Source organism: Gallinula chloropus (assembly GCF_964237585.1).
Source record: "Gallinula chloropus genome assembly, chromosome: 16".
Lineage (NCBI taxonomy): Eukaryota > Metazoa > Chordata > Aves > Gruiformes > Rallidae > Gallinula > Gallinula chloropus.
In genome coordinates, this window is record NC_140101.1 from 4,220,356 (window position 1) to 4,236,703 (window position 16,348).

At 42.7% G+C, this 16,348-nt stretch overlaps 1 protein-coding gene across 1 annotated transcript in view; it reads right to left on the bottom strand.

Annotated features, from left to right (window-relative positions):
- CDH4 (cadherin 4) overlaps positions 1-16,348 on the bottom strand; it is a gene marked incomplete at its 5' end in the record, with an annotated part of 444,834 nt that overhangs the window by 167,098 nt on the left and 261,388 nt on the right. Inside the window, one exon of the mRNA XM_084271711.1 lies at positions 7,980-8,203. Within this exon, the coding sequence (XP_084127837.1) occupies positions 7,980-8,203 (224 nt within the window). The remainder of the gene's footprint in view (positions 1-7,979; positions 8,204-16,348) is intronic.

Below are 16,348 nucleotides of genomic sequence, written 5' to 3' on the forward strand. Positions count from 1 at the left end.
AAGGACACCTGCAAGCAACGCGCGCTCACGTCCGCTACTGAGCAGAGATGAAATGAAAAAGGTATCTCTAAGGTGAGGGAAGTTTCAGCTGGGGTGGAGAGGAAGAGCTGTGTTGAAACTTATTCTGCGGTCCCACACTGCACTGCTGATTAGAGGTATCTCCTGGGCTGTGTGCTGCTTTCAAGATTTCAAATGATGTTCTTCCTCTTCCATTCTCTGGAAGAATCACACACCAAAGCAGGTACATAAGAAATCCATCTGCCTTTGGTAGAATCTTTTATGGTTCCCGCAGGTTTCGAGCACCTGTGATACTCTTCTTGTCATTGTCAGGCTCTGAATATTACAAGAGCCTTCAATGAACAGAAGAAGATGACATCATCCACAAAGACCAGCTCTCGATGTACTTTTCTTTTTCATTTTAAGGCTTGAACATCTTATCCCAACATGAAAAGTTCTGATGAGGCCGTTTCCTTGTAAAGCTCCACACATCAACTTGACCTTTTCACATTCCCTTTGTAAGATCTAATCTCACAGTACTTCTTAGGTAGGATTGTTTAAGAAACATCTAAATTACTGTTGTACTCTACCTTCTAGTGTTTACAAAAAGACACTTCTACCTTCAAGTTAATGTCATTCTCGTAATTGGAAGAAGCCATACACAATGGCTTCAGAACTACAAGTACTTCTCAAGAGCATGGCTATTAAATTACAGACAAAATACTTGTTACCTGCTCAGATACCTTCAGGACAGGAATAAAGGTGGTAGATCTCATCTTATACTATAAAGTAAAAACCACTGCTGCAGCCTTCACTAACTATTAGCTCTCTCATTTCCACATATATTGTTGAGAAAAAAAAAAGTATGAATGTATGGAGGAAGCTGAGTTCTTCCACCCAGATAAAACCTCTAAGAAATTGTTCCAAAATACATTTCTTTTGCTTCTAGAACTCAGCCTACTACAATTGTTCTTCATCATAGAAAAAAAGCAGGAGCAAATCTACCCCTTAACAAGCCTGTGAAAAATTGTAATCTCATTTTATTTTTCTAAAGCCATGAGGTTCAAAAGATACATGAATTAAAATAATCATAATGAATTAAATGTAACAATACTCTTTTTCTCCATAATGTTTGCAAGTAAAAAGATCACAGGAGATTTAAGAGATCACAAGCACCACTGCTACTTCAGCACAAAGCAAAGTAATTCATTCTGGTACTTCTCCCCAGTGCTAGCGTGCAAGTTTGCCCTTTCAAGTTACCCTTTGGTTATTTCAAGAGGCTCTTGAGAAAAGGCTGTTCTTCTTTCATTCCCCAATTCTGGAGTGCACCTAAGGAAACGCTTACATTTGAACACGCCAACACATTCAATTTATCTCCATTTGCATGATGAAATTTAAGTGCGTGTTTAAATGCTTTGCTGGACGGAGCCGGTGTTTGAAGTCCCACTCCTGGCTGGTGGCAGTGACAGCCGCTCAGCCCACCCTCCCACATGGACCACCCGCACCTGGCCGGCTGTCCTCACTCCCCATCCAGAAGTGCCACTGGGGCAGGACATGATGCAGCTGCACCACCACGGGCCACATCCAGCCAGCAAGAACCTGTACATCAGAGGTCAGGAGGAACCAAAGCCGTTCTTCACCCCGAGCTTCCTGCTACCAAGCTATCCCCAGCTGGCTTGGAGAAAAGATAGGAGTACCCTCATGGACCCTAAAGGTTATTTCAATGCAGGTGCCTGCATCAAGGAATTTTTGTTTGTGCTCAGACTCATGTTTACACACAACTGGCAATAGATGACTGCAGCAATGGAGGTGGTTTTTAAGAGATTCAGTCCAAAATACTGCTTCAAATGTGGCAGTCAGACTTCAGCAGTTAACAACAAAGACTGTGCAACTGGAGGTCAAAGGCTTTGATCTCGCCGGGGCAGGGCACGCATCACAGGCAGGCACTACGCAGCAGTCCAAGGCTTTTGTTTTATCAGAAAAAAATGATTTCCGCCTAGGCAGTTCAATCCTTAGGACTTCTTTTTGTTTGAAGGAAGACAGATCTGCAGTGGATTTCACTTAGAGCTGATCTTTCTAGTACGGCTTGGAGCCTGACCCTTGGTAAGATGCTGACTACTTAAGAACTAAATGCAGCAAGTGCAGCACTTGGAAACTTCCCATGGTGGGCTGATTTTCCAAGGCAATGAGCACCTGTATGTCATATCTTATCTTGGTTTCAGCGCAAGGCAATGTGATTCAACACACCTGAAAACCAGGCCAAGTAAGTCTGTATGTTTTCACAAAGAGCACTTCATCTCAGGCGGTGATTAAATGCTGGATGCTCAAATTCACTTAAGCATGAGGTCAGACAACATCACCTGACACATCTTCATTAGACTTCCGCAATTAACATGAGCAGTCTCACTGGTAACAATTACATGATATTAATTTATTAGTCACCCACTTTCTGATCTTTTCCACTGATCTGATTTGTTAAAACCTCAAGCAGTGACTCACAAGTTACCTAAAGAAAACAGAAATCTCTGTATCTACCCTCACTGACTGCCACCAGTCAAGGACTTTTGTTCACTGACAAGGACACAGATAAAAATTACACCAACTGCTGTTTTACTGGACTTCATTACTGCCTTGGACCCCCTCTCAGAGGTACTCAAACAGGACAGTCCCAGAATGACCACCCAGTATGTCAAAATTTGCATAAATGTGGCCAGGACAAGGCAGGCAGGATGACAAACAGAGTCTAATTTCTGCAGCCCCCCTCTTGGGATAACACTGTTTGATGGGACAATCAAACCATCACCCTGATGCCAGATGTAAGGCCTTAGAGGGGAAGGATGGGAAGGGACCAAATGCAGTGGCTTTTTTTCCCCATTTCTTCCAGGCGTGCCCATTTGAGAGTATCAGGATGTCTGGGAGGACTGGAAGTACAACTCCCACTTACACTCTCATTTTCTTCCATCAAGGGAAGGCTACATCTTCATCGCTGCCGGGCCTCGTGCAGAGCATCCTGGCTAGCACAATAACCAAGGTCATAAACAAAAGTGGTGCTGAATAAGCTTTTCCTTGCCCAGAGACCTTTGTATTTGTGATCAGCAATAAAAGGCTGTACTGGAATTTAAAATCTCAGCCAGGTAAAATGCCAGAGATGATTATTTAAAGGCTTTAAATAAAAAACCACCTTCTGCCTCTCAGAATCAGCTTTTCCCATTCATATTGTATGGCTTTGGACTCATACCTGGGTTATGAAAGAAGCCCAAAATAAGACAAGAAATAATAAAACACAAGCTGGGCTTACGTGAGGATTGATTTCTGACAGTAGTTTTAAACACTAGCTGCATACCTATATATTTGCCAGTCTTTAATTGCACAATTCCCAGAGATTTAACATCACAAAAATTTGAGAAGCTAAGACAATGAGGAACTCAGGTTGACATATACAGGATTTGAAGAAAACAGTATTTTTCTTCTCTAAAATAAGTCACTGGCAGCAGATGACTGGCATCCTACATGTACTGACTATGTCCTGTATCTCCAAGCTCTTTTGCTGTGAGTTCCTTTCTGTGATCCTGATTTTAACTCATGAGGTAAGAACTACATAAAACAACATAAACTAATAAAGAAGAAAATTTACCAGAGGTGCCTTTAACATGCTTAGAAACATAGAATCACAGAATCATCAAGGTTGGAAAAGACCTTCAAGATCATCAAGTCCAACCATCAGTGCTACACCACCGTAACCTCTAACCCATCTCCTGAAGGACTCCATATACTAGTTCTTTGAACAACCCCAGGGAAGGTGATTCCACCACCTCCCTGGGCAGCCTGTTCCAACACTTCACCATTCTTCCAGTGAAGAAATTTTTCCTAACATCCAATCCGAACCTCCCCGGCACAACTTGAACCTGTTCCCTCTTGTCCTGTCACTAGTTATTAGGGAGAAGAGGCCAATACCTGCTTCACTACCACCTCCTTTCAGGTAGCTGTGGAGACCCATCAGGTCTCCCCTCAGCTGCCTCTTCTCCAGGCTGAAGAGCGCCAGCTCCCTCAGCCACTCCTCATAACACTTTACACACATACAAGTGCTGAAAAATAAAGAACACCAAAAAATAAAAATTGATATGAAAGAGTGGGCCAGAACATCAGATGGGACAAGCCACACAGGGAGTGCTGGACGTTCATTAGCGTGGAGGGACGAGGAGGACCTGGGACTGTACAGAGACAAACAGCTGTGTATCTATCCCCATACTTAGGAAGACTTGAGTTTCTGCAGCTAAGAAACAGAGGACACATCACTGTTCACAAACATAATCTTCATTTTTACGCTTCTGGCTCTATCAATATCCAATTGTAAGAAATAATAGCGTGCACTCTGAGAAAAGAAGACACTGCACTGCTAATTCCAGATAAGTAAAGCCTAGCTTTAGTTTGTTTTCTTCTGGAGCATTATCCCTCTCAAATTTATCTTTCATAAATGCTGACACAAGCTACAAGGACTCTGTATTATTTAATAAAAATCTTTTTATTTTCTTTCTTTCTCTTCTTCTTCCCAAATTATACCCCCAGGTCCGATTGATACTTTCAATTGCATCAACCCTAAGCCTGACAAGAACAGTACAAGAAACTTTATCTAAGTATTTATTGTTATGCTAGAGTATCACTCCGTTTCCTCTGGGGTAATTCGGCACTCCTGTGGGAAATATGTGACCTCATTTGCATTTCCTAATTGAATTGCTATCAGGTTTCCTGCAAGACTGAACAAAAAAAGTTCCTAGAGTTGCTAACATCACTTGTATTAACCAGGAAAAAAGTTTACATTTGAGTGTTTGCTGGGGAGGAGGGGAAAATGTATGCTTCGGGTAACATAAAATGCATTTAAAAATATTTACCTTTTTTGCTTTCACTTCATCCTACCAGCATTAAGCTCTAATGTAGTAGTTAGAATTCTGTCATTACAGTGAATTTTGCAGACTCTTCCAGGTTATTCAGTCACCTAAAGCAATTAGCACATTCATAAGGCCAACTCTAAGAGGGAACTGTCATTGTATTGGGTCATTCACCATTAAATATCAGCTTGCTCTGAGAGGAACGGTGTAGCTGTGGGAGCTCAGGTGTGGGTACAGACACCAAATTCTCTGATGTCGTGATGAAAGCACACAAGGGGACGACTATCCCGACAGGAGCCATCCTGAACTAACCTGCCACTGTGAAAGCATGCTGGCCACACCAAAACTCTCCCAGCCTTATATATTGTGATAATATTGGATGAGAAATCCAAAGGATCACACATCTAGGGTTCACCCTGGGAAGTAGACCACTGCCTCCATTTTGCAGGCAGACCTCAGGAGACTGGGCTTGCCCTCCCAGAGTGCACTGGAAATCTGCAGCCTCACTTCTGGTCACCTATAACCTCAGCACCATTATAGAAACAATGTCAACTTCTGTGACATTTATTCTGCATTACCCTCCATGATAAACCAAGGGTCCAACAGTGGCCACTCCAGAGGAGCTCATCATGTTTTCACAAAGTTCTCATCTATGGATAATTATGAACTAAGTTCTGATTTATCCTTTCTGAGGTGACCCAGAGCGGCAGTGAGTTTCCTGTCACACAGTGGGGAGAAGCCTACAGAAACACAGAGGCCAGGCAAGCGAGGCAGATGGACTTGTTCATGCTGTAGGTGCAGGCAAACAGAGATTGGTGGGTGCGGTAAGGTAAATTTCATGCCAATTATTTTTAATGTCTGGGAACTGCTCGACGTCTTCACAAAATCAGTCACAGATTTACAAAGTAAGACAGAGATGGATGCATGCACCAGAACAGAGACTTAGTTTCTCTCCCTCTCTCACATCACCTCCTCCTTTCTCTCCCGTATTTTCCCCTCGCCACATCCTTAATATAACACAACACTCCGAAATGTCTACAAAAATTATGTAGTTCTGCTTGAGTCATATTACACTAAAGGAAACCAAATGTGAAATCTGTTTCTAGAAAAAGCCATGAAATGTAGTGTATCGGGGTCATGGCCTGAAACACACTGAACTGGATATTGCTCGGTTTTGGTTTTTTCTTCTAGCATAAACACTATTATTTTTTTAAATAATCTTATAATCATATTTATTTCTTCAGTAAACAAAGGAGTATTTTGCTTGCAAAAAGCACAAGCATTTAAATAAAACACAAGTTGGATGCCTGCTATAGGGACCCACAATAAAATGGCTTACGACCTTGTCATTAGTCTTGTTTTCCATATTTTTTCAGCCTCAAACTACACACTAATAAGGCTTTTAGAAAGGAGGGATATGAATTTTAAAAAGCTTAGCTCTCTCTGTTTTGAACCAGAGTTCAGCTTACATTAACATTAGATGAATTTCCAACCAAATATTTTACTAAAACAGAAATGTGTGCTTATTCGGCTCACTTTCTGCTACACTAAGAAGAAATTTAAAGCAGTATATAAGACACCTTACTTTCTTCCTTCAATATTTAATTACTTTTAGAAGGAAGCAGTATTTCTTTGGTTAGAAAATGGCAAATACAGTTGACATAACATACAGGGCTTAATTATATCTTGCAGAAGCCAGAGCCGCACTGAAGAGCAGCAGAAGTGTATTTATACGGCTCTAAGCCATGCAAAACCTCAGGGGTCAGCCTGCTGGGTAACTGCTAGATTTAAGTCTCTCCACATCTTTTCCTTCTTGTCTCACACGTGGCAAAAATTCTCCCGAACGGCACAGACCTGCACGGCAGCATTCTGACAATACGGCACAGCAAAGTCTCTCCCTCCTTCCCTGCCCACCCTCTCTGCCCAAGCACCGCAGAAAAGAGGACAGAGAGGCCAGCCTTGCTATTTCGGCAACAAATCAGGCTCTTAAGCCAATTTCCCGCCAAATCCTGCTTACATGTAACCTCCCAACCAGCACAGGATTGGGTTTTTTTGAGTAGACCCTAGACAACATAACTGTGTTTATACTCAGTGTGGTATAGGGCCTGTGGCCCAAAGTAACACTGAGAAGGAAGGAGGAGAAAATGAAAAGGTGGAGGACTGCTGCTGCCAAAGATGATGTGGAAGAGGGAGGACAGAGACAGCTAATCAGGGAGCAGACCAGAAGAAATGTGTTTTCAGGGAGCTGTCCCCAATTACAGTGGCACCGTGCAGCCCACCGCTGTATTAGCTAAAGCAAGACTGCTCTCCTGCTGCTGGGCAGGACATCTTCCCTGCTATGCGTATGAAGCTAAGAAGCCAAGCAAGCTCCTGTAACCTCCCATCTGAAATATGAGTGGCGCTGGGATTTTACTCTTTGGCTGCAGGGAAGATGGCATTGAGCAGAGTGGACGTCTGCCACCGTGGTGCCATGTTGTGCTTTGCTGCCCCATCCTGAGTCACATCTGAGTGAATGCACCTTACGGGCAGCAGCAACGCTCCCTGTCCCTGCCATGTTAGAGGGGGACAAGCCCAGCTTTCCCTGCTGGAAGCTCCCATGTCCCCACAGAGCCATGCAGACGGCTCACGGAGAGAGGTGTCACTGTGAAAAACAGGGAGATGTCTCAGCAGCCACAGTCCACGCACAACTCCAGGTCTGCGCTGTCAAAAGAGATCTGAATTTAACCCTGTATTTCTCTACAACATCATTGACTTTGGCTCTGGAGAGAGGGAGGCACCTTCATTTGCAGATTTGATTTCAAGTTGAGAGACAGTACCAGCAGTGCAAAACAGAGTCAAGAGGTCACTTAAAATACAGAACTATGAACTCAAAGGACATTTCCCTTGCTGGTGACCTTAAATCGTTTCTGTCATGAGGTTCAAAGATCATTTGCAAGAAACATGACGCTGCTTGTGGTATCTTCTACCTGGACACTTCCTCAGGAAGCACAGAGTGGGAAACACAAACAATCCACCACTGCGTGTAACTTTTAAAGGTTTGGAGAACATAGGCAAAGGGAGAATGAAGTAAGACAAAGAGCTCTGAAAGCTTCTTACCTTGTGTCCGTTGTGCTGTGACTTCTCTGCCACCAGAAACCTGACGATGGCCTCCCATCTGTCCAGGGTCTGGGGATCCCACGCAGTCACCATCAGGATCAGCTGCTTCGAGGACATTTGCACCTGGTGGGCAGCATACATGGTCCCATCCGCTCTCACCTTGAAGTCCAGGCTGTTGGTTTCATACCGAACTCCCTTGTTACCAGCACAGTTATTAAATTTTACTAGAACAGAGAGCAAGAGATGGAAGAAACGTGTGAGACTGGCGTGATAAGGAAAGCAATCAAATACAAGTTTCAGACATTTAATTTTCACTGATGTCTTCTATATCTCTAATAACCATCAAGGAAATGATTTAACTGTTTCTTCGACCTTTCAGGAGTGCTCTTGTGCTTTATCTCTGTTCCCCAGGGAAGAAGTTGTAAGCCATTTTTAAAGTATTTGATACAGTTTCATTAGATCTCAAACACAGCTGTTCCCCATTTCTACAAGTGGATTTCTCCCTTGTTGCCATTATCTTTTAAATTCGACTGGAGTCTATTACCCACACTGTGGATATTTTTTTGCTCGAAATGTTCTCCATTTCCCTAACCCTTCAATAACCTACTTACCAGATAGCCTATTTTCACATTCTTAACTGAAATTCAAAAGCCCATAACAATTCCATTATCGGAAATACAAAACCAAAAAAACTTCAAGAAGAAAACATTAAAACTGCTCCGTGGGTTGTATCTGCTGCTGGAACTGGACCTGCTCAACCAGAGCTGCAATCCCATGTTGGTCAACCCCTCCACACCTTACAACTACAGCGAAGAACTACTGTGAAACTTCCCTTCACAAACCACAACTTGTCATTTAAAATACTTCACTGTCAGATCAAAGCTCCCCATTTGCTGATATTTTTATTTTTTGCTTTTTTTTTTTTGTGGTCAAATTCTTTTACAGTCTAGTCTGGAAACTTTTATTGGCATTATGAAACACACCACATACATTAGGCTGGAAAAAGCCTGAATTATTACATGACGGAATTGATAAATATGATAGAAATTGAACCTGCAGCTAATCACATAGGAAACAAACTGCTTTCTCCATCTGAGTCCCACACGGTGTGGGACACGTGTGGAGAAAGAAAACATACTGTACCCATAGAAACATCTCAAGTGAGAATAGATATACAGCTTTCCAGCCAGGATGGGCTTCTGGGCTGCGGGTTCTGAGTGCTGTGGCCATGTCATAACTGCATGTCTCACAACAGCTCTGCATATTATGTAGTTGCATAGAGCACATTGGTACATTTGTATGTGTGTCTGGCAGGATCCGTTTCCAAATGCTGTGGTAATTACTGGGCATAAACAGCAAACGTCACACATTTATAAAAAAGAAGATGGATAAAGTTTTCTGAAGTGGGTAATACTTTAAAGCAATTTCATTGTCATAGATACAACATTAAAATCTCATTTAATCTGGAAGCTAGGCAAAACAAAAGTCCCTCAGTTTTGTTTAACCTTTCACTGTAGCTCAGGCTGTGGAAAATAACCTCCAAGCCTGTCTCATCTCCCAAAGGGCAAAATTTCTTATCCCTTAAAATAAAGTTTCACTTCTAAATGTCCTGCTGGGGACAATGTCTGGTCAACACTAACTCCAACCCTTGGCAGTGCTACCGTGCATCTAACCTCATGGACAATCCCATGTCAGTCCTCACACCCATGTAAGGACCTGCTTGCTTGAACTGCAAAGAAACATTTTTTCCACTACTCTGAAAAGTAAAACTTGATGAAAGCGCTGAACAAGGTTAAACACACAGATGGGTCGGTGGAACCTGCAAGAACCAATGCTGCACACCCAGAGAAACTGAGACAACCCCAGAGCCACGGGATACAGCTGGTGCTGCCAGGGGAGATGCCCTGCACCCCTGGGGACCACGACGCTGTGAGATCGCCTTCGTCTCTCAGGGATTTCTGCAGATCTCCCCCATACTCACAGCCATAACAAATACATGTGAACATATCGAGTGCTTTGCCACTAAAATGTTATGTATTTTCAGCTCCATGCCATCAGCATTGTTAGAAAGAGGTACCTCAGTTGGGGTATTATTGCACTCCTCCTCTGTGTAACAGCCACGCAAAAAGCGAGTTCCCTCTATACCTCCTGAAGTACCCACACATCATATACAAAGAGACATTTGAAGAAGAGAGAAAGGCGCGATAATGACTGCACATTAAAAACAATTCAGAGCCTACTTTGATTTTATTGAGATTAAAAGAAAACCCTACAGTGTACTAGTAGACTGAGAGAAAAAAAAACAACGCAAATCCCTTCCTGTGCATGTGCGTAGTGATTTCAGTATTCAAAGTACTTAAACATCTGCTTAAGACACAGCGCGTGGCTCCAATATGCTGCTCTGGTGTCATATGTCACCGTGTCGACTTTTATGCTCCATTATCTAAAAATGGCTACCTCTTAGACAAAGTCCCTCTGTGACTTGCTAATTACTTCCATTAGTTTAAAACAAACTTGACTAGAGACAGAGGAAATCCTGAGAGAAATTAAGTCTAATTTTTTAAACAAGCATCGTCTCTGCTCCACATTGCTTTCCTCAGGTAGCACAGGTAGATGGATCCTCGGCAAGGAATTACCACGGCCAGCTCCTCTCTGTAGAGTCCTCAGGAGCTGCAAGCACAAAAATGCTTCAAGGACCTATGGATTCCATAGCATTTGGTCCCTAGAAGGGCCTGCCCTCAACTTGGCTGCTACCGCTCACCCGAGCGGCTTTGCAGAGGATTTCAACTGTACAGAGAGGAGGATTCAGAAACTCATCAGTAAGGGGGAGTATCGGGGATCGCTTGCTCAGCTGCTGCCTGGCAGAGCTGTTGCTCTTGGCACTGTCCATATAGAGCAGAGAAATCCCATCTGCTGGGCAACACGGATGAACTGCTTACACCTCCATCCCACACTGCAAGGGCTCTCCTTGGGGACCTGTGCTCATCTTCACCACTGCCCAGGAAAAACAAATCCTTGGGGCATTACCTTACAGATGCACTGTTTTATACACACACACACACACACACACACATACACACACATCTTATATATACAGCATATCTATCTTTCTAAAATATTCTTTCCAAATATCTGTGTATAGGTTTTTTTGGGAAAAAAAAATCAATCTATTGTTCTATAATTAATAACTGCTCAAGGAAAGGAGTTCTTGTCCGTGTTCTCAAATTCCACTTCTTATCTCCACTCTCATGGAAACAGAAATTAAAATTTCATCTAACGGCAGAGAACTTTTGGGTTTTTTCCTCTTTTTCTCCTCCATAAAGCCCCAAATCTCTGTAATTTGCAGTTGATGCAACTCTTGACTTCAAAATAATTTAATAAATAACCAAACATTGGCTCTGTTTACCAGACTTAGATCTCTTGGTGGACACAAATCCATCTTTCTTTGACCAGTTTGAAGTCTAAAGAACACTGCATGAATTTAACATTCAAAAGCCGAAGCATCAGTAATTAGGATTTCAGATAAACAGCAGAGCCACACATCTATCATTTTTACAGGGTGGTTAAAAAACAAAACTTTTTTTTAATATACTCTGGAAAAATGTTCAGTGATGCTTATCGAAAGCTTATGCTGGAAACAGCATCAAATGCCTGATGAAAAGAAAACCGAGAAGACACCCTCATTAGCAGGCTTTTAGGTTTAACCCTTTACCCTCATCATTTTTAATTGCTTCTCTATGAAAGGAGGAAGCACGACAATTTGATATGCTGAAACAGGTATTGAGTGATGGGCAGAAAAGCTGCAGGAGTCTGCAGCAAACTGCTGGGCATCCAAGGGGAAAAAAAAAGTATTTTTCTTCAAAAAATAAAAAAGACACAGAGCATCAAAAAAAAAAAAATTCAACAAGTTTTGCATTGTTCCCTTTTATTATTTAGCTTGTTAAGCTAGCTGGACAGAGTCAAATGATCAAGCGAGGATCTTGAAAGATGTACGAACACACTGAACTTCCTTGCCCCCCAAATGTCGGAGACATACATTGAATTTAATAGGACTATAAATGGTATAAACCAAAGAATTCACTTTAAGCCTTATCCTTCTGGATTCTCCTTTAACTTCTCCTAGTCCATTAAAAAGTGCCCCCTCTGGCAAGCTGCAGAGGGCTAGAAGAGGAGGAGGGATAATACTTATTTATTAAGACGTACCCCCCGGCAGGACATCCTCCCACAGTTCAGGGTACGGGTCCCTTCAGGACTCTGTTTTTCACTGTGGTTTTGAGGATTATTGCCGCACAGATGTTTCTTTCCTGATGAACTTCAAAGCATCAGACACACACCGCTATTTACAGCAGGATCCTGTCTGCTTTTCAAGTCATCTCTCTTGAAGATCTCCCTTTACACCCCGTGTGACAGCGATAAACCTCAGCCACCAAACCCACCCCTTGTCCCACTTCTGTGCACACCATTGAGATGAGGATGGCTTAAACCTGTAACCTTCGGAAATTTCAGACAATCAGGTAACACGCAGGGTCCTGCGTGTGTGCAGAAATGTCCCTGTTGTTTCATATTTAACAAACCACTTCTATTCTTGCCCTGACACTCCTGGCCCAACGCTGCCATACGGCTGCACTCATCCATCTCCTTCCGCTGCTGCAGTCCTGGCCAGCCTTTCCCGGCATGTCACCACATTAGGAAGAGGAAAGAAACCAAACCCCACAGCTTTTGAGCGGATAGGAACCTGTTGTGTAAGAACAGGCGTGAAACCATTCACTTAGCCAAAAAAAAAATGAACACATTGCCGGGCACCCCGCGAGCACGTTACGTTCTCACAAACCGATTTCTCCATTAAGTGCTAATGTGAAACAGAGCGTGCTGAGCCTCACTGGAGAGCTTCATTTATCTGAGAAAGTAAGTACATGGTATCAACTTGTACATGGCCATGTTTTTGAGGCATCTTTCTTTGTGTTCACGCAACCCCTCTGCAATTCTGTGAGAAAACTTCTTGACAGCGGCAGGGACAAACTGCTGGCGAGTGAATTCCCCATGGCCTTGCTGGAAATCCCCAGCAACACTGGGATCCACATCCTGACATTCAGGCTCCCCCACTTCCGGATTGCTGCTTCCATCGCCCATGCACTGGTTAACGAATATGAGATAACAACATTAAAGGGGTAAACAGGCTTTTAAGGGCACTTCAGAAAGCCAAGAGGGGCAGACTATCAGTCCTGCACATGACTGGTGTATTCACTGGCTTAAAAAGATTAAGGAATGTCACAACTTATTATTGCAATCGTTTTGTAAAATGAAGTCCTATGAACAAAGGCAAGGAAGTTCTGGGAGTAAAACAGCTTGTCTACAACAGGCTAATCAACGCAAGAGGATTTTGCTTCTCATGTACTAGAAGTCTGATGGTACCCTGGTATGACAGGCTTCTCAACCACTCTGGAAGAACCCGGAGACATTGCTGCTTCAGTGTTTTGTGGACATGAAAAGTGACCTAAGCCATTCCACTTAGACACAATGCTACACCTAAATGCAGAGTCCTATTTCTGCCCCATTCCTGCTCACAGCTCCAGGGCCTGGAGCATCTCCCCTACGGGGAAAGGCTGAATGAACTGGGGCTGCTCAGCCTTGAGAAAAGAAGTTTGAGAGGGAATCTAATAAATGTTTATAAATATCTGAAGTGTGGGACACAGGGGGAAATGGCCAGCCTCTTCTCAATAGTCTGTGGAAACAGGACAAAGGGCGATGGCCTCAAGTTGGAGCACAGGAAGTTCCGCACCAATATGCGGAAGAACTTCTTCACAAGCGAGGGTGACAGAGCCCTGGGACAGGCTGCCCAGGGGGGTGTGGAGTCTCCTTCTCTGGAGATATTCAAGACTTGTCTGGAAAACAACCTGTGCGACCTGTCCTAGGGAACCTGTTTTGGCAGGGGGGTCAGACTTGATGATCTCTGGAGGTCCTTTCTGACCTCTACAATTCTGTGAACCCCATATGATCCTTCAATAACACAACCAGATTTGCATCTTGGAGTTAACACTCAGAGCCCTTCTCTATGATGCATGAACAGGGAAAAATGATGGCTGCAAAACAATGTATAGTTTTCATCCTCCCATTACTGACTTTATAGGTTACATTTTCAACCATGTCCCCATAAAAATATTACACTAATTAACTCTCAGCGTCTTTATTTAGTATTTATGGTACTGCAGGAGATCCAAGCTCCACTACTAACAGGTAAAGCCAGCAATTCAAACAGCTCCTTCAGAGCCTAATAAACATATCCCTAGTGATCAAGGCTAAGAGTGCGCTGTTTAAGAAATGCTTTGATACAGAAAACTGTTGGAGATAAATGGATGGATGTTGGTCGGTGTATGAATGTATATAAAAATGTGTGTGCCCACGCCCTCGGCTTCACAAAGCATCGATTATTTATTAAGTGTTCTCAGAGTAAAAACACCAAAAATAATGAATGAGTTAGGAGAATTAATGAACTGCCCCACAGTCTATCCTCTGCTGGAAATATTTAGCATTATTTAGCATGTTCTTAATGTTATATTCTTGCAATTAATGGTACAGAAATCTGCTGCAGTTTTACCCATTTTCCATATCTCAGGTCATCGTGAAACATTACATCCAATTTTCCAGTGCATTATTTATGATCTCTGAGCTATGACTGCTAATATTTGCCTTACTGGAATAATAACAAATTACCATAACAATTTACCATATGTAATTATGTTAAACAAAATCCTTCTTTATTTATCTTCCTGTAATCTCCAGTTACAGTGAATCCTCCTATAGGAAATGCACAATACTACAGCATTCCCGGCATTCCCAAGCTGTCACATGCCTGTTGGAAGTGACTCCATGTGCTAGCCAACTGGCTGCACCTCTGAATCAGCCAAGGAGTGGCAATCTATCTCTGGCAGCAAGCAAGACAGATTCGCAATGGCACGCAAAAGTACTTTTACATTTAAAAGTACATCTTGAAAACCCCCACTTTTAGTTCCCGAGCTCAACCCCCTCCACAACCAAATTTTGCAGATTTGGGGCACCAGTGAACACCCACCTAAAGTGCATTTGCAAGGTATTTTGCTTTTGCAAAGCCAGTACTGCCTCTGCTAGTGGGGTTTTTTTGAGAACAACAAGCCTTTTTCATGTGCAAGTCATCTATTAAAAAAAAATAAAATATTTCTGTAGGCAGAACTACATGGTAATGTAGTTTCATTTCCAGAGCCACCTAAACGCTTTCAACACCTCTTCCAAATTTATATTCGCTTTTAATAGCTCTTGCTTACACAGGGTTTCTCTTTCCATGGCCAGATGAAAAGGAACAATACATTTCAACACACTGAAATCGGGATCCTTTAGAAACTCATTGTCACCTGTACAGTCAGCCAGTAGCAATGAGGAGTTGAGAGTACATTAAAAAAAGATCTAAATCCCATTCAAACAAAACCAAACCAGCCCTACAGTAAACAAAACCCAATTCCCAGACACTGCCTGCCTCCTTCATATTCCCACCAGTGCTATTTTTCATTTACTGGAAGCCAATCCAAGTAAAATACATGTTTTTAAGGAAAGAAATAATAATAAAAAAAAAGTGTATTTCACTTTCGGTATTGGAATTGGAGGGGAGTACAGACCCCTGGAGAGAAGGACTGTGGAACATGATAGAAAAGATGAATCACTCTGGCAGCAGCCAGCCAGCCATTAATTTTCAGCAAGCCAGGAGTTGGTCCAATTAAACCAGGCTCCTTTCTCTACATTAACATGTTTTACTCGTTTTTTTTGCGAAGCTAAAACATCAGCTCGAGACCCCAAAGGCTTTTCTATTTAGGATCAATCAATCTACCTCGCTGCACTGTAAAACATACACTGTCAGCTCTGAGGCTAGCTCAAAAAAGAGCAACAGTGGAAAAATTTGATAAATCGACATGTTCTGGCAGTTAGTAGAGCGATTCTTCCTACACTGTCACTTATTTTTATCTGATTAGAAACAAGTATTAGTAAAGGGAATATTCCCTTCTATTCTCTTCCCAGTATTTAGCATAGGGCTAAAGAAAGAGTCTTTTCATCCCCAATTTTCTAAATCCAAGCCAGAAGCTTCTCACCGTGCAGGTGGCAAGATCACTACCCATGTTTTGAAGGGCAGTGAGCTTGAGTTGGACTTGCACGATGTGGAACTCACGGCCCAGCCTCTCCTCCAGCACAGGGACGTGAACCCAAGCTATTAGTGCTCCACGTTACAGATGTTTTTTCACTGCTTTCTTCACTTTTATGCTCAGGGTTTTACCGTGGGTGTGCAACCTCAACTCCGGGTTTGCAGCACAAGGATTGCTTTATTGGGGATTTCGTTGCCTGGCTGA